At 41.1% G+C, this 19,694-nt stretch overlaps 1 protein-coding gene across 2 annotated transcripts in view; it reads right to left on the reverse strand.

Annotated features, from left to right (window-relative positions):
* The window catches only part of GPD1L (glycerol-3-phosphate dehydrogenase 1 like), a 40,168-nt gene extending 32,366 nt beyond the window's left edge, over positions 1-7,802 (reverse strand). Inside the window, exons 1-2 of one of the 2 annotated variants that reach the window (XM_084620031.1) lie at positions 7,597-7,802; positions 6,663-6,824 (exon numbers count right to left, since the gene is read on the reverse strand). In XM_084620031.1, coding sequence (XP_084476157.1) covers positions 6,663-6,664 — 2 coding nt within the window. In that variant the 5' untranslated portion in view covers positions 6,665-6,824; positions 7,597-7,802. The remainder of the gene's footprint in view (positions 1-6,662; positions 6,825-7,596) is intronic. The other variant, XM_084620030.1, reaches the window with a different exon arrangement.
* Between the last annotated feature and the right edge of the window lie 11,892 nt (positions 7,803-19,694).

A 19,694-nucleotide genomic window follows, 5' to 3' on the forward strand; every position in this document is an offset into this window, starting at 1 on the left:
AATTACAACACAGAATACAAAGTGTACAGTGCTCACTTTATATTTTTCTTTACAAATATTTACACTGTAAAAAAAATAGTATTTTTCAAGTCACCTAACACAAGTATTGTAGTGCAACATCTTGATCATGAAAGTTTAACTTACAAATGTAGAATTATGTACAAAAACAAACTGCACTCAAAAATAAAACCATGTAAAACTTTAGAGCCTACACATTCACTCAGTCCTCCTTCTTGTTCAGTCAATCGCTCAAACAAGTTTGTTTACATTTGCAGGAGATAACGCTGCCCACTTCTTGTTTACAATGTCACCTGAAAGTAAGAACAGACATTTGGATGGCACTCTTGTAGCCAGCATCACAAGATATTTATGTGCCAGATGCACTAAAGATTCATATATTCCTTCATGCTTCAACCACCATTCCAGAGGACATGCATCCATGCCAATGACAGCTTCTGCTCGATAACGATCCAGGGCAGTGAGGACCAACAAACGTTCATTTTCATTATCTGAGTCAGATGCCACCAGCAGAAGGTTGATTTTCTTTTTTGGTGGTTCAGGTTCTGAAGTTTCCGCTTCAGAGTGTTATTCTTTTAACTCTTCTGAAAGCATGCTCCACACCTCATCCCTCTCAGATTTTGGAAGGCACTTCAGATTCTTAAACCTTGGGTCAAATGCTGTAGCTATCTTTAGAAATCCCACATTGGTACCTTCTTTGTGTTCTTTCAAATCTGCAGTGAAAGTGTTCTTAAAACAAACAACCTGTGCTGGGTCGTCATCCAAGACTGCTATAACATGAAATATATGGCAAAATGCAGGTAAAACAGAGCAGGAGTCATGCAATTCTCCCCCAAGGAGTTCAGTCACAAACTTAGTTAGTTTTTTTTTTTTTTTCCTTCCTCCCAATAAGCAGCATCAGCATGGAAGCATGTCTTCTGGAATGGCGGCCAAAGCATGAAGGGGTATACAAATGTTTAGCATATCTGGCACGTAAATACCTTGCAATGCCTGCTGCAGAAGTGCCATGCAAATGCCTGTTCTCACTTACTGATGACATTGTAAATAAGAAGAGGACAGCATTATCTCCTGCAAATGTAAACAAACTTGTTTTTCTGAGCAACTGGCTGAACAAGAAGTAATATAAAGTGAGCACTGTACACTTTGTATTCTGTGTTGTAACTGAAATCAATATATTTGAAAATGTAGAAAAACATCCAAATATATTTAACAAATTTCAATTGGTATTCTATTGTTTAACAGTGCAATTAAAAGTGTGATTAATCGCAATTTTTTTTAATTGTGATTAATTTTTCTTAGTTAATTGCATGAGTTAACTATGATTAATCGACAGCCCTACTTTGCATACGTGCAGTGTGTACTGCTCACACCACACCACAAGTTTCATTATTGTTTAAAGTTAGATGGTTTGGACTCTCCTCTTTTCCTTCTTAAACTGTAATAAGAATAAGCTGGTCATTCATTTTCTGTGATCAGGAAGACCTGAAATGTGGCTTCTCTGCTTCCTATTTCATTGTAATGTGACAAGAACTGAACTAGAAGTAAGTTGGGCAAAGTCACAAGAATGACACCAGGAATCTAAATGCCATAAATAGAGTGAGATAGCAACTCCCCACCCCTGTTTTAACCAACACACAAATCAGCACACTCAGACTTCCTACAATTGATAACATGGAATCTGAAGTCCATTCTTCATCTTGGGTTGACCTAGAGAGCATTCATGACATTACCAAGCAAAATAACTGGTATGCTTACTGATTTGTTTCTAGTTAGATACTTCTGGCAGCATTGGTCAAGCTGTAATATTTTGTGCCTATAGTAGTTCAATTGCACAGGAAAACCCAGTACATGCTTCTCAATCACAACAGGAACACCTTCCAAGTGAAAGCTAACAGCACTCAGATCATTAAATAAGGTAACTCAATTTCAAAGGGCAATATTCTTCCTTGGTGCAAGTGCAAAGTTCTGGCCAGGAACAAAGACCTGTTTAATGCAGGGCTCTGGGATTCTTTGCTGTGGGAGGGTCCTAGAGTTCAGGCTGCAGCTAAAGTCAGAACATCTACACCGCAGTTAAACAGCCCCCGAGTCCAAGCCCCATAACCCAAGTCAGCTGGCACAGGCCAGCTGTGGGTTTTTAATTGGAGTGCTGTGTAGACATACCCAAAGAGGGCAATTGGGGACTATCAAGGTAACTCACCAGGATGCAGTGCTGACTTTTTTTAAGTGACATTGCAGTAGAAGGAAAGTGTGGAAACTGTCAGAAAGAAGAAGGTTACAGGTGGTTCAGTTTGTTAATCATTACAGAGTCCATCTAAAGAGCCCTATGTTACAGGCAATTTGACACATGTGGCGAAATCCACGAGAGGTGCTGCAGTATGAGATTTTTTGGGAGCACTTCTTTCTCCTATGCAAAGTTACTAAAATTCTTGAATGTTGTATTTTGTGCAGGGTGGATAAAAAGATTTTTTTATTTAAATTGGATTTTTTTGATAAAATGCTTTTTGCGGAAAAACTCTCTAAAGATAGTTTTAATTAAGATGCATTATAGCTCAAAGATCTCTCATCATGGAATAGGGATTATAAATTCTAATTCTATAGTATGAGACAATATACTCATGTAATTTTAAGAAAAGTTTTGTAAATAAGTTCCAATAGTTCATGGATTAGGGACCCAATTTTATGGGGTTCCAAGGGCTTCTGTACAGGTTATTTAGATTAATCTTTCTATCTGCCCAGTGTGACCCAGTGCTCAGTCTAGAAGATACCATCAGAGATGCTTAGTTTTGCAGTTCTCAAACTGTGAATTTGTGTCTCCAGAGATAACATGCTTGTCAATAGCAAAAATGTTTTTAAATATATAGATGTGAGAAATAACAGACCTCAACCCTATTGTCCCTCTGCATATTTGTGTACACAGAGTCAATCCCTTACCTCTCTCTAAAAGTATAAAGTTTCAAATAGTTCAATGAATAAAAGATTGTTGGAATAGATCTGGACAAGGAGAAGAAGTCTGGAGATAAATGTGAGAAGGGAGGGACAGGCAGTAGAAACAAAAGTGAAACTGTTTGAGCAGCATATTCAAGAAGCCTTGAGGTCTTTCTGGATGTGGTCTTCATTGATTTGAGATCTACCATACCATTGTCTCACTGTAAAAGAGACCCAATTTGGGAATATTTTAATGACATTCCTCTACCTGTGCTTAAGAAAGGCATGTGTGCAACATGCAAACAGTGCAACAAAGAAATGCAAGGCCTGGTTGCCCAAATGAAACAACATAATGAGAAGTGTTCCTTCTCAGGAGAAATGATGATGAAAGGAACATGTCTGAACCTGCAGGATCTTCAGGTTGGTGAACTTTTTTATTTCACACTTCTTTCTTAAGGACTGCCTCTCTTCCTTCTGGACTATTCTTGAATTCTCACGTTTGAACAAAAAAAAAAAAAATTGTTGCTCACTAAGACCAGGATACAGTCCACCCAAGAGTGCAGATGTCGCCGGCAAATTGCCGGATAAAGTGTATGAAAGAGAAATTGAGCAGTGTGCAAAAGGTCTAGAGGGTAAAATTGTTAATCTGAGTCTTGATGGGTAGAGCAAAGTCCACAATGATACTGTTGTATGTGCTTGTGTGACAACAGAAGAAGGGAATGTCTTCCTTACAGAAACAATTGATACATCAGGAAATGCACATACAGCAGAATACTTACAAGAAGTAGCAGTAAAAGCTATAACAAATTGTGAAAAAAAAATTCAAATGTCTAGTACGCAGTTTGGTCACAGACAATGCTGCAAATGGATCCAAAATGAGAAGAAATTATTTAGAAGAGAGTCCCAAGCTAATAGCATACAGCTGCAGTGCTCATTTGATGCACCTCCTAGCTAAAGACTTCAGTGTTCCCAAAATACAGGCTAATGATGTTGAAATTGCAAATACTTCCATAACAACCACTTTGCAGCAGCTGCTCTGAAAAAAACTGGGAGGAACCAAGCTAACTCTCCCACAAGACGTGCAATGGAACTCAGTAGTGGACTATTTTGAGCACTATATCAAGAACTGGCCGAATCTGATGACAGTTTTTGAACAAAATCGTGAAAAAATAGATGCCACTGTCACAGCCAAACATTGGGCTTAAGAGAAATGTTGAACACGTGCAGGAAACCCTGAAGCCTATTGCTGTAGCCTTGAACAAAATGCAGGGAAATAGCTGTTTTATTGCTGATGCTGCAGAAATCTGGAAAGAACTGAGTGAGCTCTTAAAAAGAGAAATATGCAATGACAGACTTAAATTACAAGCATTATAAAACGAATGGAACAAGCACTATCTGCAGCTCATTTTCTTGCAAATATTCTCAATACTCGGTACCAGGGTCAAACTTTAACTGCTGAAGAAGAGGAGCTGGCTATGTCATGGACATCCAGGAATCATCCCTCCATAATGCCAACTATAATAAACTTCAGAGCTAAGGGTGAACCATTCAAGAAATATATGTTTGCTGATGATGTTTTAAAGAAAGTCACACCAGTGACCTGCTGGAAGTCACTTAATCACTTCAATAGTCTCTGAATCCAAGCGCTTATCTCACTTTTAACAGCAGTAGCTTCTTCTGCAGGTATAGAAGGAATATTTTCTTCCTTTGGCCTAATTTGTTCCAAATTGAGAAATCTTCGGGACCTGAAAAAGCAGGCAAGCTTGTTTTTCTTTTCCAGATTATGAACAAACAGGAAACGAAGGGGAAGACAACTGAGTTAGCTGCAGAAGCCAATATTTTAAGTTTCTCATGTTGACTTGGCTGACAGTCAATTTAATTGTTTTTTTAATAGTTAAATGAAATATTTTAAACAATTTTAACAAAAACAAACATGATTTTAAAAAACAATGTTTAACTAAATTCAAAAATTCATATGCTTGTTTTGTTGAAATATTATATGTTTGCTGTTGAAGAAAAAAAATCCAGAATGCATAATATTGTTGTTTTAGTTAAATAAAACAATTAAAATGTGTGTCTGGTGATGTTCTCCTCCTAATACAGCATGGCAAGAAAATCCTCCTAATATTAATGATTAACCCGTTGAATTGGAGATAGGTCACCTCCCAATTACTTCAGAAATATCTGCTTTAATTATGTTTGGGAAATGAAATAACCAAACAATCATTCATTTTCTGATATAGCTGTAAAACTAATCTGAAAAGTTTTCAAAATAAATCGCTTGAAAAATGTATAGCGTCAACCTTCTAAAAATGAAACCTACATCTATCTCTGAGTTGCGAAGTATATTTATTAAAGTTATAATGCAACAAGAATGCACGTTTATGTAGAAATCCATGATTAAATGGAGTCTTCCTGACTAGTGATTTAAATCACGATTTAAATCAAATCCACCCTGATTTTGTGTCATCATGCATGTCAAGTTTGCACAATCAAATGAATTAAGCTCCATTCCTGCAAACAGTCTTGAATTCAACAGAGTACTCACATGCATAAAAAAAACTGCTTCTTGTAGCACTGGTATTCCTTTAATCTAGACTTTTTAAAAAAATATATATATATAAAAACAGAACAAGATCCAAGACATGAAAGATCCTGACTAAGACCCTGATCCAGCAAACACCTACACCTATGAGTATTTCCACTGAGTTCATTGTTCATAAGCATTTGCAGAATCAGAGTACTAGGCCCCAGTTCATGGCAGCACTTAAATACATACTTAATTTTAAGCATGTGATTAAGTGCTGCACTGAACTGAGATGCTTTCCTGAATCAGGGTCTTAGTCAAGATCTCTCAGTTCTTGATTCTTGTGGGGGGAAAAATAATCTGGATTATAGAAATACTCGTGATGAAATAAGTGGTTAGAACATAGTTGCTTATCAAAACATTTCCTAGATTAAAATATTTTTCTTTCTTCTATCTCTTCATAGACAACTTACTTTCCCTTTAAGTGATGTGTGGCAAACTGTTATCCCAATAAATTTGGCCCAAAAGATAATGACAATTCCTACCACCGAAAGCACAATCTCTTCTTCTCACAATTTAGCAGATATGATTATTTTGCCCTCCAAATATCTGTGAGCATATACATGGGCCTGGAGACACATGGAACGAGCAGGCAGACGCCACTGCACTGCCAGTGGTGGGCGGGGCCCCAGGCCATTGTAAATCGCCCCGGGGATGCACAGTGGGGGAGCGCCCAGGGTCTGCAGCCAGGGCCAAGGGAGAGACCTGGCCCCAAAATTGCTGGAGTCCTACGGACCACGTTGTGGAGGTTCTCAGGCTGCAGATGACCTGGAGGCTGGGAGTTTGAGACCCCTAATGTAGGGAATTGAAGTCCATCTGACCTCAACTCCCCTTTCTTGATATTAAGAGATTACTGATACACTATACTGTCCAGTGTCCTGTAATTCATTTGGAAAGATGCATTGGCAAACAATTTGTATGAAAGACACTATATAAAATAAAATTATATTTCATCATTTTGGGGGCTGAGTTCTTCAAAGCTAAAATCTTTCAGGCAACATAATCAGCTGAAAATGAGCAGAATCTTTAAACTCTTTGCCAGCTGATATCAGAGCTGATAGAAGTGGGCACACAACAGATGCCAGGTTAAAAACAGCCTATTGTAACTTCTGTATTGAAAAGTTTAACTTACATGGGGGACAAATCAGTGTGCCAGATTCTCTAATTTGTTACACCATTGACTTTCAGGGGAGCATCTGATGAGGAACTAGAGTAATGGAGTGCGGGATCAGGAGCAGTGTAGCCAAAGTTTGCTCTTCCTGTATGGTTGGGGCAACACTGCCACATTCTTCCTCTTCAAAGTTAACAGAAGTAAAATACATCCTAATTAAACTTAAACACACATATCCTAAACCAAACTGACTCTACAAAAACAAACACCGCATCCTGGATTTTCCACAAATTGACAACCGGATTTGGAAAGATTCCCAGAAGCAATACACGAAGTAGGTTTAACTGAAACTAGAGATGAGCAGAACACCTTTGGCCAGATTTTGCAAAAATGAAACCTAATGCGTGGTTCTGATCCCCTAAAGTTCTGCCGGGATTTGGGGGGGTGGGGAGGGCAGAATATTAGGACAAGTGGTGCTGGTGTCTCCCTCACTAAACTACCTGTTATTTATCCAGCACAGCAAGTGCCTTACAGACACGTCAGAGACATCGAGTCTGATTCTCCCCTGGCTTGCACCTTGCTGCAGACATTTACACCCCCTTTCAGAACGGTACCACTTCAAACCCACTCTAGTCCGGTACCAGTGCTTCCCTGCGTGCAAGCCAGAGACCATCAGGCCCGGTGGCCTTGCCACAGAGCTTCCTGAGGCGGGGAAACCCTCCACCCCTACAGGGGGAAGGCTGTACGCCCAGACGTAAAATCCATCCCCACAGGGCAGGCTTGCCGCCCCCGCCCCCGCCAGAGAGCGCAGAGCGGCTCCGGCCGACGCCCTCTCCACGCGTTGGCGAAGGTTTCTCTGCCCCCACAAGAGGCACGGCCGGGGAGGAGGCGGCGAGGGGCACGGCCGTAGGCGCCACAAGCTAGGGCGCGCTGCGCTGCGGGCAGCCGCACTCACCAGTTCCCCGAGCCCACGATGCAGACCCTCAGCGGCGCCGAGACCAGAGCCATGGCGGGCGCCGCCCCGCGAGCCTCGCCGCCGGGTCTCCGCAGGCTGGGGCGGCAGCGGCGAGCGCCTCCCGGCCATGCACCGGAGAGAAAGCCCGGCGCACGCCGCCCGTCCTTCGGGGCTCACACGCTGCCGCTCCCGCGGCTTGCTGGGAGCTGTAGTCCATGCCCCGGCGCGGCTGCAAAGCGGAGTACACTGGCTTCCGAGGGCGCGCTCTGCTTGCGAGCCGGGCGATGGAGGGCGGGGCCGGCAGGATCCAGGATGGTCTCATATACATCCTTTCCCAGAGCAGGGCCATGTTCATTCTTGGAGCTGGGGGGGTCAAGAGCATCCTTCCCCGCAAAAAACCAGGCAACCAATCACGGTCTCATGTCAGCTGTTGGCCAAGGAGAGCTGGATGGGGGGGACCTCCCTTTTTCAACCAGGGTGATAGGCTGCCCTAAGATCAGGGCTGGTTTGGTCATTATGTAGAAACAGGCATTTTGCCCTCTTTTCAAAGTATTAATATAGTTGGATACTAAGATGAGAGAGGACTAAGGGAGATGTGATAGAGGTCTATAAAATCATGAATGGTGTGGACAAAGTGAATACAGAAATATTATTTACCTTTTCCCAGAATACAAAAAATAGGAGTCATCCAATTAAATTAGTTGGTAGCAGGTTTAATACAAATAAGAGGAAGTACTTTTTCACACAGCGCACAAATAACTGGGTTCAAAAAAGCATTAGGTAAGTTCATGGAGGATAGGTCCGTCAATGGCTATTAGCCAAGATAGTCGGGAATGTAACCCCATGCTTCCAACCCCAGGAATGTAAACCTCTTGACAGTCAGAAGCTGGGAGGGGAAGACAAGGGTGTATCACTCCAACTGCCCAGTTCTGTACACTCCACCTAAAGTTCGGACACTGGACACTGTTGGAGACATGATACTGGGCTGAATTGACTGTTGGTCTGACTCAATTTAGCAGTTCTGATTTTTATTTTACATTCATATCGTGTTTTTATTTTACATTCATATCGTGCCTTTCATCTCAAAGAATCCCCAGATTCATTACAACATATGGTGCAAGGGCCATCCATTATAGATCCAGATGCAGTACTGGGGCCTATAACTACAACACCAATGAAATGCAGCCATCTCTGGGGCAAGGGGTGGCAAATGTTTATCAAAAAACATTCAACACAACAGTGAAGAAAAAACAGATTAGCCAAGGCCACCTGAGGAAGCCCCTGCTCTTACAGAAAGTGCTATAAGATCTTTTATGTTCAAGAACAGCAGATAATTTTTAGGTCTCATCTGAAAGAAACATAGAATGCTTGGTACCCACTTCATTTCTGTAGCTCAGAAAGCAGAAGGGCTGGGATTTGAACCTGTAATTCCAGGAGGTCTATGCTTGAAAAGCACAAGAGTAATATATAGTTTTGTATGCTGTGCTTAATGTAAATCATATAGAGGGAGAGAGTAATAAACAAAACGACCATTACATAGCCTTCTGTCTGAAGGATATGAAACCAAATATTTGCTATGTTTAAGTGGTTCAGTGCTCCATTTTTGTTTTGTTTTGTTTTCTGAAGTTGTTCATCCACATTTTTCCCCTAGGTCCTTCCTCTCATTTCACTCATGCTGATGAAAAAGACCTCATGGAATAAATGTCGCAGTATTGGGAAGGACAGAGACAATTTCCATGAAAGCTGATAGAGAGCCTTAAGAACACTCATTAAGTTCCAAGTTAGCTCCTGTGCACAATCCGTGCTTATCTAGCTCAATTTGTGTTAGCTATTCTATATCTAAGATGCTTTGACATCTCAGTGCTTATGAGAAGCTGTCTCTTTGTCAAATCCCCTAATCAAGGATCCAGGGAAAGAAACCAGATCTCAGATTTGAATGAATAGAACCCTGCACCACCAAAAAAATGTGACAATACAAAAAACGTAGGAGGATTAACTATAACAGAGGACTGTTTCATTTAGACATTTATGTCTGTGTTGGCAAAGCAAATAATTAAAGACCAATAAGTAACTATTTGGAAAACTAAGGTTAAGTGAAAGTCACATTTTTCATTGAAAACAATACTACACATAACTATCAATAAACACTATCATGAATACAGCATAAAATTTTCCTCATAATTTTGTTCTTTTGGTGTTCTCTTTCCAAAGTGTGTGTGTTCAGTGCAAGATCTTAATCTCTTTTTATGTTTAAATGCCTAATTATGTCACTGGAAGCTATTAAAGTGTTGAAACACCCAAACATGTAGTTTAAATTCTCCAGCTGATTTTTTAAACATTCCTCCTTAACACAGGCCATTGTGCGACAGTGGAAAATGCCAGAGGTGTGTGTCTTCTTTAAGAAGAATCTCTATAGCTCAGCTATGTGTGCAGATTAGGTAGAAGAGAAGAGGGTTATACGATGGCCTCTGGGGGATGAAGATGATTATTTAACATTTTTATAAGCCATCACAGACTTGTGCTAGGCACCTTATGGACAGATATGAAGAGAAAGTCCCTGTCTGAAGAGTTTGCACACCAAACAAAAAGAGAGAGGAAGGGATGAGTTAACTGAACACAGGAGTAAGCATCGGTCTGGTTAGTTTCACAATTTTTGTCTGATTTTTGTTTTTAATAGTTCCATTCCTGCAAGAGGTCAGGAAGCTCTTGGAGAGCAGGGACACAGTAAGGCTAGCAAGGGCCAAGAGCTGCAAACAGTTTTGAGACCGTGTCTACACTAGAGGGCTTACAGCGGCACAGCTGTACCAATGCAGCTGTGCCACTGAAAGATATTCTGCGTAGCTGTTCTCTGCTGAGGGGAGAGAGCTCTCATGTTGACATAATTAAACCACCCCCAAAGAACAGCAGTAGCTATGTCGGTGGGAGAGCACTTTCTGCTGACATAGCGCTGTCCACATTGACACTTGTCAGTGTAACTTATATCTCTCAGAGGTGTGTTTTTGTCACACTCCTGAGCGACATAAATTATACCGACAAAAGTGCTAGTGTAGACATAGAGCCTGACACTTTCTCCCAGCCCAGGCTCACCAACTCCCTCCCTCAACCACCCATTGCCTCCACCTCTCTCACATAATCTACTGTCCCACCTACAGATGCTCCGTGTTCCTACATTCTCTCATTCTATAATCCCTTCACTCATTTATGTATTCAAATGCTTTCTCTATATTCACCTCTTCATCCCCACTCTTGTCCCAATCCCCCTCTCTCCCTTTGGATGACTATCCATTCTGTGTTTTAAGAGATTACTAGAATTTAGTGCCTAATGTTCCATAACTCACACCCATTAAGGAGCTATTGAGAAGAAATTTATTGTCATTCACTGTGATACAAATCAGAATTCTGTACCATGAATGAACATTGTGAGGTGGTGTCTTCTAAAAAATAAGCGTCTCCTCTTGAGCATCCTCTCAGCAGCACCATACAGGTATAGGACAAGACAAGCAGGTGTCTAGCAATGCATACCCTGTCCTGATCCTGGAATCCATGTGGCAACTTGGCCTCCCTTTGATCCAAGTTTCAAGGTTTCCTGTGCCTCCTCCCAGCCCAGATCTGTCCACCTCTAGCTAGAGAGGTCTTTTAAAGAGGAAATGTTAGAAGTGTAATTGAGCTTAAAGAAGAGTAGGCATTATTTACTTAGACCATGTCTACACACTGGAGCCTATACCAAAATAGCTAGACACAACCTACACCTGCTGAAGTGAAGAAACAAACTGACAGAGCCAGAAGAGTATCCAGAAGTCACCTACTACAGGACAGGCCCAACAAAGAAAGTAACAGAATGCCACTAGTCGTCACTTTCAGCCCCCAACTAAAACCTCTCCAGTGCATCATCAAGGATCTACAACCTATCCCGAAGGATGACCCATCACTCTCACAGATCTTGGGAGACAGGCCAGTCCTTGCTTACAGAGAGCCCCACAACCTGAGGCAAATACTCACCAGCAACCACACAACAAAAACACTAACCCAGGAACCTATCTTTGCAACAAAGCCCGTTGCCAACTCTGTCCACATATCTATTCAAGGGACACCATCATAGGACCTAATCACATCAGCCACACTATCAGAGGCTCGTTCACCTGCACATCTACCAATATGATATATGCCATCATGTGCCAGCAATGCCCCTCTGCCATGTACACTGGCCAAACCGGACAGTCTCTACGCAAAAGAATAAATCAAACGTCAAGAATTTTAACATTCAAAAACCAGTCGGAGAACACTTCAACCTTCCTGGACACTCAATTACAGACCAAAAAGTCGCAATTATTCAACAAAAAAACTTCAAAAACAGACTTCAATGAGAAACAACAGAACTGGAATTAATCTGCAAACTGGACTCCATCAAATTAGGCTTGAATAAAGACTGGGAGTGGATGAGTCATTACATTAACTAAAAACTATTTCCCTATGCTAATTTTCCCCCTACTGTTACTCACACCTTCTTGTCACTTGTTGAAATGGGCCATCCTGATCATCATTACAAAAGTTTTTTTTCCCCTGCTGATAATAGCCCACCTTAATTGATCGGTCTGTTAAGAGTTGGTATGGCAACCCCCATTTTTTCATGTTCTCTGTATATCTATACATCTTCCTACTGTATTTTCCACTGCATGCATCTGATGAAGTGGGCTTTAGCCCATGAAAGCTTATGCTCAAATAAATTTGTTAGTCTCTAAGGTGCCACAAGTACTCCTTGTTCTTTTTGTTGACAGAAGCATTCTTCCTTGTTGTGTCTACTCTAGCATAGCTAGATCAGTGGAGGGTGGAATTTTCATGTCTTTGAGCAATGAAGCTATGTTGACCCAAATTTTAAGTCTAGATGGTCTAGATAATACTTAATCCTGCCATGAGTGCAGGGGACTGGACTAGATGACCTCTCGAGGTCCCTTGCAGTCCTATGATTCTATGAAGTCTAGACCAGGCCTTAGTATCTGTAGCCATTTTTCTGCAGAACAAAAAGACTACATGCAATTCTGGCTAAAGATTTTAATCAAACCAGACGTGGATCCTGAGATAGCCTTTCCTCTAGGATGCTGACTACATTAAGTTTCCTACTGAAGATATTAATGAAACTAGACTTGGAACCTTCCTGAGATAAACTGTAATGTACTAGCTAGTGTGTATGTGTATCACTGCTCTAGCTGGATAGAACGAATGCCAATCCCAGGTATGTGTCATTAACCCAAATATTATTACAGTTAGGGAGATTCTCCTTTAATTCAAGTGATAGTACCCTGTGCTTCAGGGATAGAAGAAACCTAACTTTCAATCTTCATTTATTAATATGAAATCATGAATGGACAAAAAATATATTACCTCAGGCACCTTGTCACTTTAATATCCTGGGACCAACACTGTAGAAATTAAATTGAATCAGGTACACCAATGCATGTATTTGGAATGCAAAGTGCAGGGATCAGAGACTATCTGCTGGTTTAGTTTAAGAAAAATAAATTAATTTAATCATGCATGCGCTGGTGTACAGTTAATACAGCATGTCCAAGAAGAATAAGAAATAGTGGGAGAAAGGGCTCTCTGCTTTAAGATGGAAATGTATAGTTGGAATATGTGGCCTTTTCAGCTCAGCTAAGCTGCAGCTCGGGATGGTTTGCTGAAACACAGCTTTAAGCATTGAAGTCACACGTGTATAAAGTAGGGTTGTCAATTAATCACCATTAACTCATGATTAACATAAAAAAATCATGATTAAAAATTAATCATGATTAATCACACAGTTAAACAATGGGATACCAATTAAAATTTATTATTTTGGATGCTTTTCTACATTTTCAAATATATCAATTTCAGTTACAACACAGAATACAAAATGAACAGTGCTCACTTTATATTCTTTTTTATTACAAATATTTGCACTGTAAAAACAAAATAAATAGTATTTTTCAATTCACCTCATACAAGTAGTGTAGTGCAATTTCTTTATCATGAAAGTGCAACTTACAAATGTAGGGATTTTTTTTGTTATATAACTGCACACAAAAATAGAACATAGGCGTCAAGTTTCTGATCTGTTGGAGGGTGCTCCCACCCAGTTCTGCACAGACCCTGCCCCACTCTACCCTTTCCCCCAATGCCCCACCCCCACCCTGCTTCTTCCCACCCCCACCCAGTTCCGCCTCCTCCCCCGAGCGTGCTGCGCCCTCACTCCTCCCCCCCCCCAGCGCCTCCTGACGCTGGGAAATAGCTGATTTTCGGCAGGCGGTAGGCGCTGGGAGGGAGAGGGAAACGCTGATTGGTGGGGCCCACCAGCAGGCAAGAGGCACTGTGGGGAGGGAGAGGCACTGATAGGAGGGCTGGCGGTGGGTGCTAAGCATGCACCATTTTTTCCCCTGTGGGTGCTCTAGCCCCGGAGCACCCACAGAGTCGGCGCCTATGCAAAAGAATGTAAAACTTTAAAGCCTACAAGTCCATGAAGTGCTACTTCTTGCTCAGGCAATCGCTAAGAAAAATAAGTTTGTTTACATTTACGGGAGATAATTCTGCCCACTTCTTAATTACAATGTCACCTGAAAGTGGGAACAGGCGTTTGCATGGCACTGTTGTAGTTGGTGTCGCAAGGTATTTACGTGCCAGATGTGCTAAAGATTCATATGCCCCTTCATGCTTTGGCCATCATTCCAAAGGATATGCTTCCATGCTGATGACGCTCATTAAAACATGATGTGTTAATTAAGTTTGTGACTGAACTCCTTGGGGAAGAACTGTATGTCTCCTGCTCCTGCACTGTTTTACCTGCATGCTGCCATATATTTCATGTTACAGCAGTCTCAGATGATGACCCAGCACATGTTGTTGTTTGTTTTAAGAACATTTTCACTGCAAAATTTGACAAAATGCAAAGAAGATACCAATGTGAAATTTCTAAAGATAGCTACAGCACTCGACCCAAGTTTTAAGAATCTGAAGTGCCTTCCAAAATCAGAGAGGCATGAAGCATGCTTTCAGAAATCTTAAAGAGCAACACTGATGTGGAAACTACAGCACCCGAACCACCAAAAAAGAAAATCAACCTTCTGCTGGTGGCATCTGACTCAGATGCTGAAAATGAACATGCATCGGTCTGCACTGCTTTGGATCATTATCGAGCAGAACCCGTCATCAGCATGGACACATGTCTTCTGGAATGGTGGTTGAAGCATCAAGGGACATATGAATTATCTTCTGCAAATGTAAACGAACTTGTTTGTCTGAGTGATTGGCTGAACAAGAAGTAGGACTGACTGGACTTGTAGGCTAAAGTTTTACATTGTTTTATTTTTGAATGCAAGGTTTTTTTGTACATAATTCTACATTTGTAAGTTCAACTTTCATGATAAAGTGATTGCACTACAGTACTTGTATTGGGTGGATTGAAAAATACTATTTCTTTTGTTTTTTACAATGCAAATATTTATAATAAAAATAAAGTGAGCACTGTATACTTTGTATTCTGTGTTGTAATTGAAATCAATGTATTTGAAAATGTAGAAAACATCCAAAAATATTTAAATAAATGGTATTCTATTAACAACAGTGTGATTATTTTTTTTAATCACCCAATTAATCGCAATTAATTTTGAATCGCTTGACAGCCCTAGTATAAAGTTCATTTTCTGCACAGTGAAAATACAACTTTGTGATTGAAACACTGACCCACATTCTTCTCATAGTTATATGGATCATGCAACCATCTTGAACCCACATAGCCAAGAGCAGGATTAGACCTAATGATACCTTTTCTAAATTGCTGATCTTTGTACTAAGATATAGATCCTGCTAACTTATCATTTGAGCAGTCCCAGGGACTATTCACATGAGCAGAGTTGTGCAGGATCATGGGATAAGGCCTTAAAAAGTTGTAAACAACAGAAGAATCATTTAACAACCCCCTGTGACTCTGCACCACAAATTCTTCATAGAAATATTGTTGTGATATGTATATGGCATAATTAAGATATGTTTTATACAAGATGGGTCATGTGAGGTGTCAAGGCTCCTTCCCCACTCTGAACTCTAGGGTACAGATGTGGGGACCTGCATGAAAACCCCCCTAAGCTTATTTTTACCAGCTTAGGTTAAAACTTCCCCAAGGTACAAACTATTTAACTTTTGTCCCTGGACTTTATTGCTACCACCACCAAGCGTCGAACAAATACAACAGGGGAAGAGCCCACTTGGAAACTTCTTTCCCCCCCAAAATCCCCCCAAGCCCTACACCCCCTTTCCTGGGGAAGGCTTGCTAAAAATCCTCACCAATTTGCATAGGTGAACACAGACCCAAACCCTTGGATCTTAAGGACAATGAAAAAGCAATCAGGCTCTTAAAAGAAGGATTTTAATTAAAGAAAAAGTAAAAGAATCACCTCTGTAAAATCAGGATGGTAAATGCCTTACAGGGTAATCAGATTCAAAACATAGAAAAGGAGTACTTGTGGCACCTTAGAGACTAACCAATTTATTTGAGCATAAGCTTTCGTGAGCTACAGCTCACTTCATCGGATGCATACTGTGGAAACTGCAGAAGACATTATATACACAGAGACCATGAAACAATACCTCCTCCCACCCCACTCTCCTGCTGGTAATAGCTTATCTAAAGTGATCACTCTCCTTACAATGTGTATGATAATCAAGTTGGGCCATTTCCAGCACAAATGGACTGGCAAGGACTGGCCTGTCTCCCAAGATTTGTGAGAGTGTTGGGTCATCCTTCAGGATAGGTTGTAGATCCTTAATAATGTGTTGGGAGACAGGCCAGTCCTTGCCTACAGACAGCCCCCCAACCTGAACCAAATACTCACCAAACACCACATACCACACAACAGAACCACTAACCCAGGAACCTATCCTTGCAACAAAGCCCGTTGCCAACTCTGCCCACATATCTATTCAGGGGACACCATCACAGGGCCTAATAACATCAGCCACACTATCAGAGGCTCATTCACCTGCACATCCACCAATGTGATATATGCCATCATGTGCCAGCAATGCCCCTCTGCCATGTACATTGGTCAAACTGGACAGTCTCTACGTAAAAGAATAAATGGACACAAATCAGATGTCAAGAATTATAACATTCATAAACCAGTCGGAGAACACTTCAATCTCTCTGGTCACGCAATTACAGACATGAAGGTCGCTATCTTAAAACAAAGAAACTTCAAATCCAGACTCCAGCGAGAAACTGCTGAATTGGAATTCATTTGCAAATTGGATACTATTAATTTAGGTTTAAATAGAGACTGGGAGTGGCTAAGTCATTATGCAAGGTAGCCTATTTCCCCTTGTTTTTTCCTACCCCCCAGACGTTCTGGTTAAACTTGGATTTATGCTGGAAATGGCCCACCTTGATTATCATACACATTGTAAGGAGAGTGATCACTTTGGATGGGCTATTACCAGCAGGAGAGTGAGTTTGTGTGTGGGGGAGGGGTGGGGGGCGGCAGAGGGTGAGAAAACCTGGATTTGTGCTGGAAATGGCCCAACTTGATTATCATACACATTGTAAGGAGAGTGATCACTTTAGATAAGCTATTACCAGCAGGAGAGTGGGGTGGAAGGAGGTATTGTTTCATGGTCTCTGTGTATATAATATCTTCTGCAGTTTCCACAGCATACATCCGATGAAGTGAGCTGTAGCTCACGAAAGCTTATGCTCAAATAAATTGGTTAGTCTCTAAGGTGCCCCAAGTACTCCTTTTCTTTTTGCGAATACAGACTAACACGGCTGTTACTCTGAAACCTGTCAAAACATAGAGAATCCCTCTAGGCTAAACCTTAAGTTACAAAAAGACACAAAAGCAGGAATATACATTCCATTCAGCACAACTTATTTTATCAGCCATTTAAACAAAACAGAATCTAACGTATATCTAACTACATTACTTACTGACTTTTTACAGGAGTTCTGACCTGCATTCCTGCTCTGGTCGCGGCTAAAGCAACACAGACAGAAAGAACCCTTTGTTTCCCCCTCTCCAGCTTTGAAAGTATCTTGTCTCCTTATTGGTCATTTTGGTCAGGTGCCAGGGAGGTTGTCTTAGCTTCTTAACCCTTTACAGGTGAAAGGGTTTTTCCTCTGGCCAGGAGGGATTTAAAGGTGTTTACCCTTCCCTTTATATTTATGACATGAGATGTCATTGGAAAGATTATGATCTACTGAATGTGTTTATCCAAGAGGTATGCATGTATCATTTCTGTATCTGATGTTAGGAATACTGACTATGTAACAATTATGATTGTGTATGTATTTGGGGGAACGCCCACCAGACAGTAGGCAATCAGCCTCAATGTGCCATTAGGAAGAACAATAAGACTTGGAAGATACTAATCTCTCGCCTTCCTGAGAAGCTCCGGGGATGCTGATTTGACACTACAGGGTCACGTGATCGTGTCACCTGGTACTAGACCCCCATCTTGGGCTCTCAGTGTTTTTCCATTAACAGGAGGGGTGGGAAACAAAAGATTCCAGCCTTATTTAAAGCTGGGAAGTAAGTTACTCAAGACTCTTTTCTAATGCCTCCCTATCCAAGAAGGAAGATTGCTAAAAACACCTGGGCAGAAAGCTAGGGACTGAGATGGGGGTCTAGTCTGTAAGAAGAAATAACAGGAACTCTAAACTACAGAAACTCTGCAACCTGCCTAAAACAAAATTTGGGGTGAGCAATTATATTTTGTACCCTGTTTCTTGAGTGTATTAAGCTTAGTTTGTGTGTTTTGTTTTATTTGTTCAGTAATCTGCTTTGTTATGTTTGCTATTCCTTATAATCACTTAAAATTTACCTTTTGTAGTTAATAAACTTCTTTCTTGTTTATTTCAAAACTCAGTTTGTACAATTCATATCTCGGGGTGGAGGGTAGGGAGCAAAAACCTGCTCATATCTCTCTCCACAATAAGAGAGAGGGTGAATTTTTATGAGCTTGCACTCTGCAGATCTTTCTACATTATTTTGGGCTTATACCCCAAAGGAGGTGTGCATGTGAGTGCTGGTCATTCTCCTAGCTAAGTCCTCCCACACAAAGCTGATTTCAGTCTGTGTCTGCAGCTAGGTGTGGCCTTACCTGCATGTGTGCGCAGGAGACCGCTTGAGAGCCCAGCACAGCAAAACGAGAGCAAGGAAACCCGGGCTGGTGGAAAGGGTGGGCTCTGTGAGACCCCAGCACATCAGGTAGCGCCCCAGGAGTGGGTGGATTAACCCATCACACACACACCCCCACACAAGGTAGGTGTGTACAAAAGTGCAAATGATTAAAAATTACAAGACTGCTCAGAACTTCAAGAGGAAACCTTTCCAGGGCCCCTTAAAACAAAGGCAAACAACTTCTGTTATTCTGTGGGACTATGTTAAAAAATCAGATAAGATAAAAGAACTGTTTAGCTACAGTACATTAAACAATATGATTTTATATATTGTAAATGACAAGCAAAATTAATATTGCCAATACAATTTCAAGGTTACTAAATGTTAATGTAAAATTAAAAAAAAAAAAGTAACTACAGCACCAACACCCACTAAATAAATTACATAGCATGTAGATTCAGATAGGATATGTTTGGGGTTTTTTTCATAAATGCAACACCAACTGATGATGGGAGATATTTAAAAGGTTTGGAGTTCAGGTCCAGATAAGCACTCAGATGCTTAAATAATTATCTGAAGTTTATCTGTACTATCAAGATCTTGTGAGATCTTTTTTACAAAGCCCAGTTTCTTCTCTCCCCAAACTAGAGGCTCTTGCTCCACACTGCATACTGTATTTAATCTTGGGGATGAGATGGAGGGATAGCAAGACCCAGGCCTTCTCAGGCTTGTGTCTTTTTGGGGAGTGGATTGGACATGTGGCCTGTTCCCTCCATCTGATCTTCTGTAGGGGGATCTGGTCCAACTTCCTCCTGGGAATAGCCCATTCTGATCTTACCTTTTAACAATTTAAGAGGCATTCCAAGGCTATGCTCCTGAAAACATCGAGAGATTGTGAAATCCGAAAGCATGCAAGCTCCAGCTCTTCGTGCATTGAGAATTGGTAATCTTGCT

Source organism: Lepidochelys olivacea, assembly GCF_965140295.1.
Source record: "Lepidochelys olivacea isolate rLepOli2 genome assembly, chromosome: 2".
NCBI classification, from domain to species: domain Eukaryota; kingdom Metazoa; phylum Chordata; order Testudines; family Cheloniidae; genus Lepidochelys; species Lepidochelys olivacea.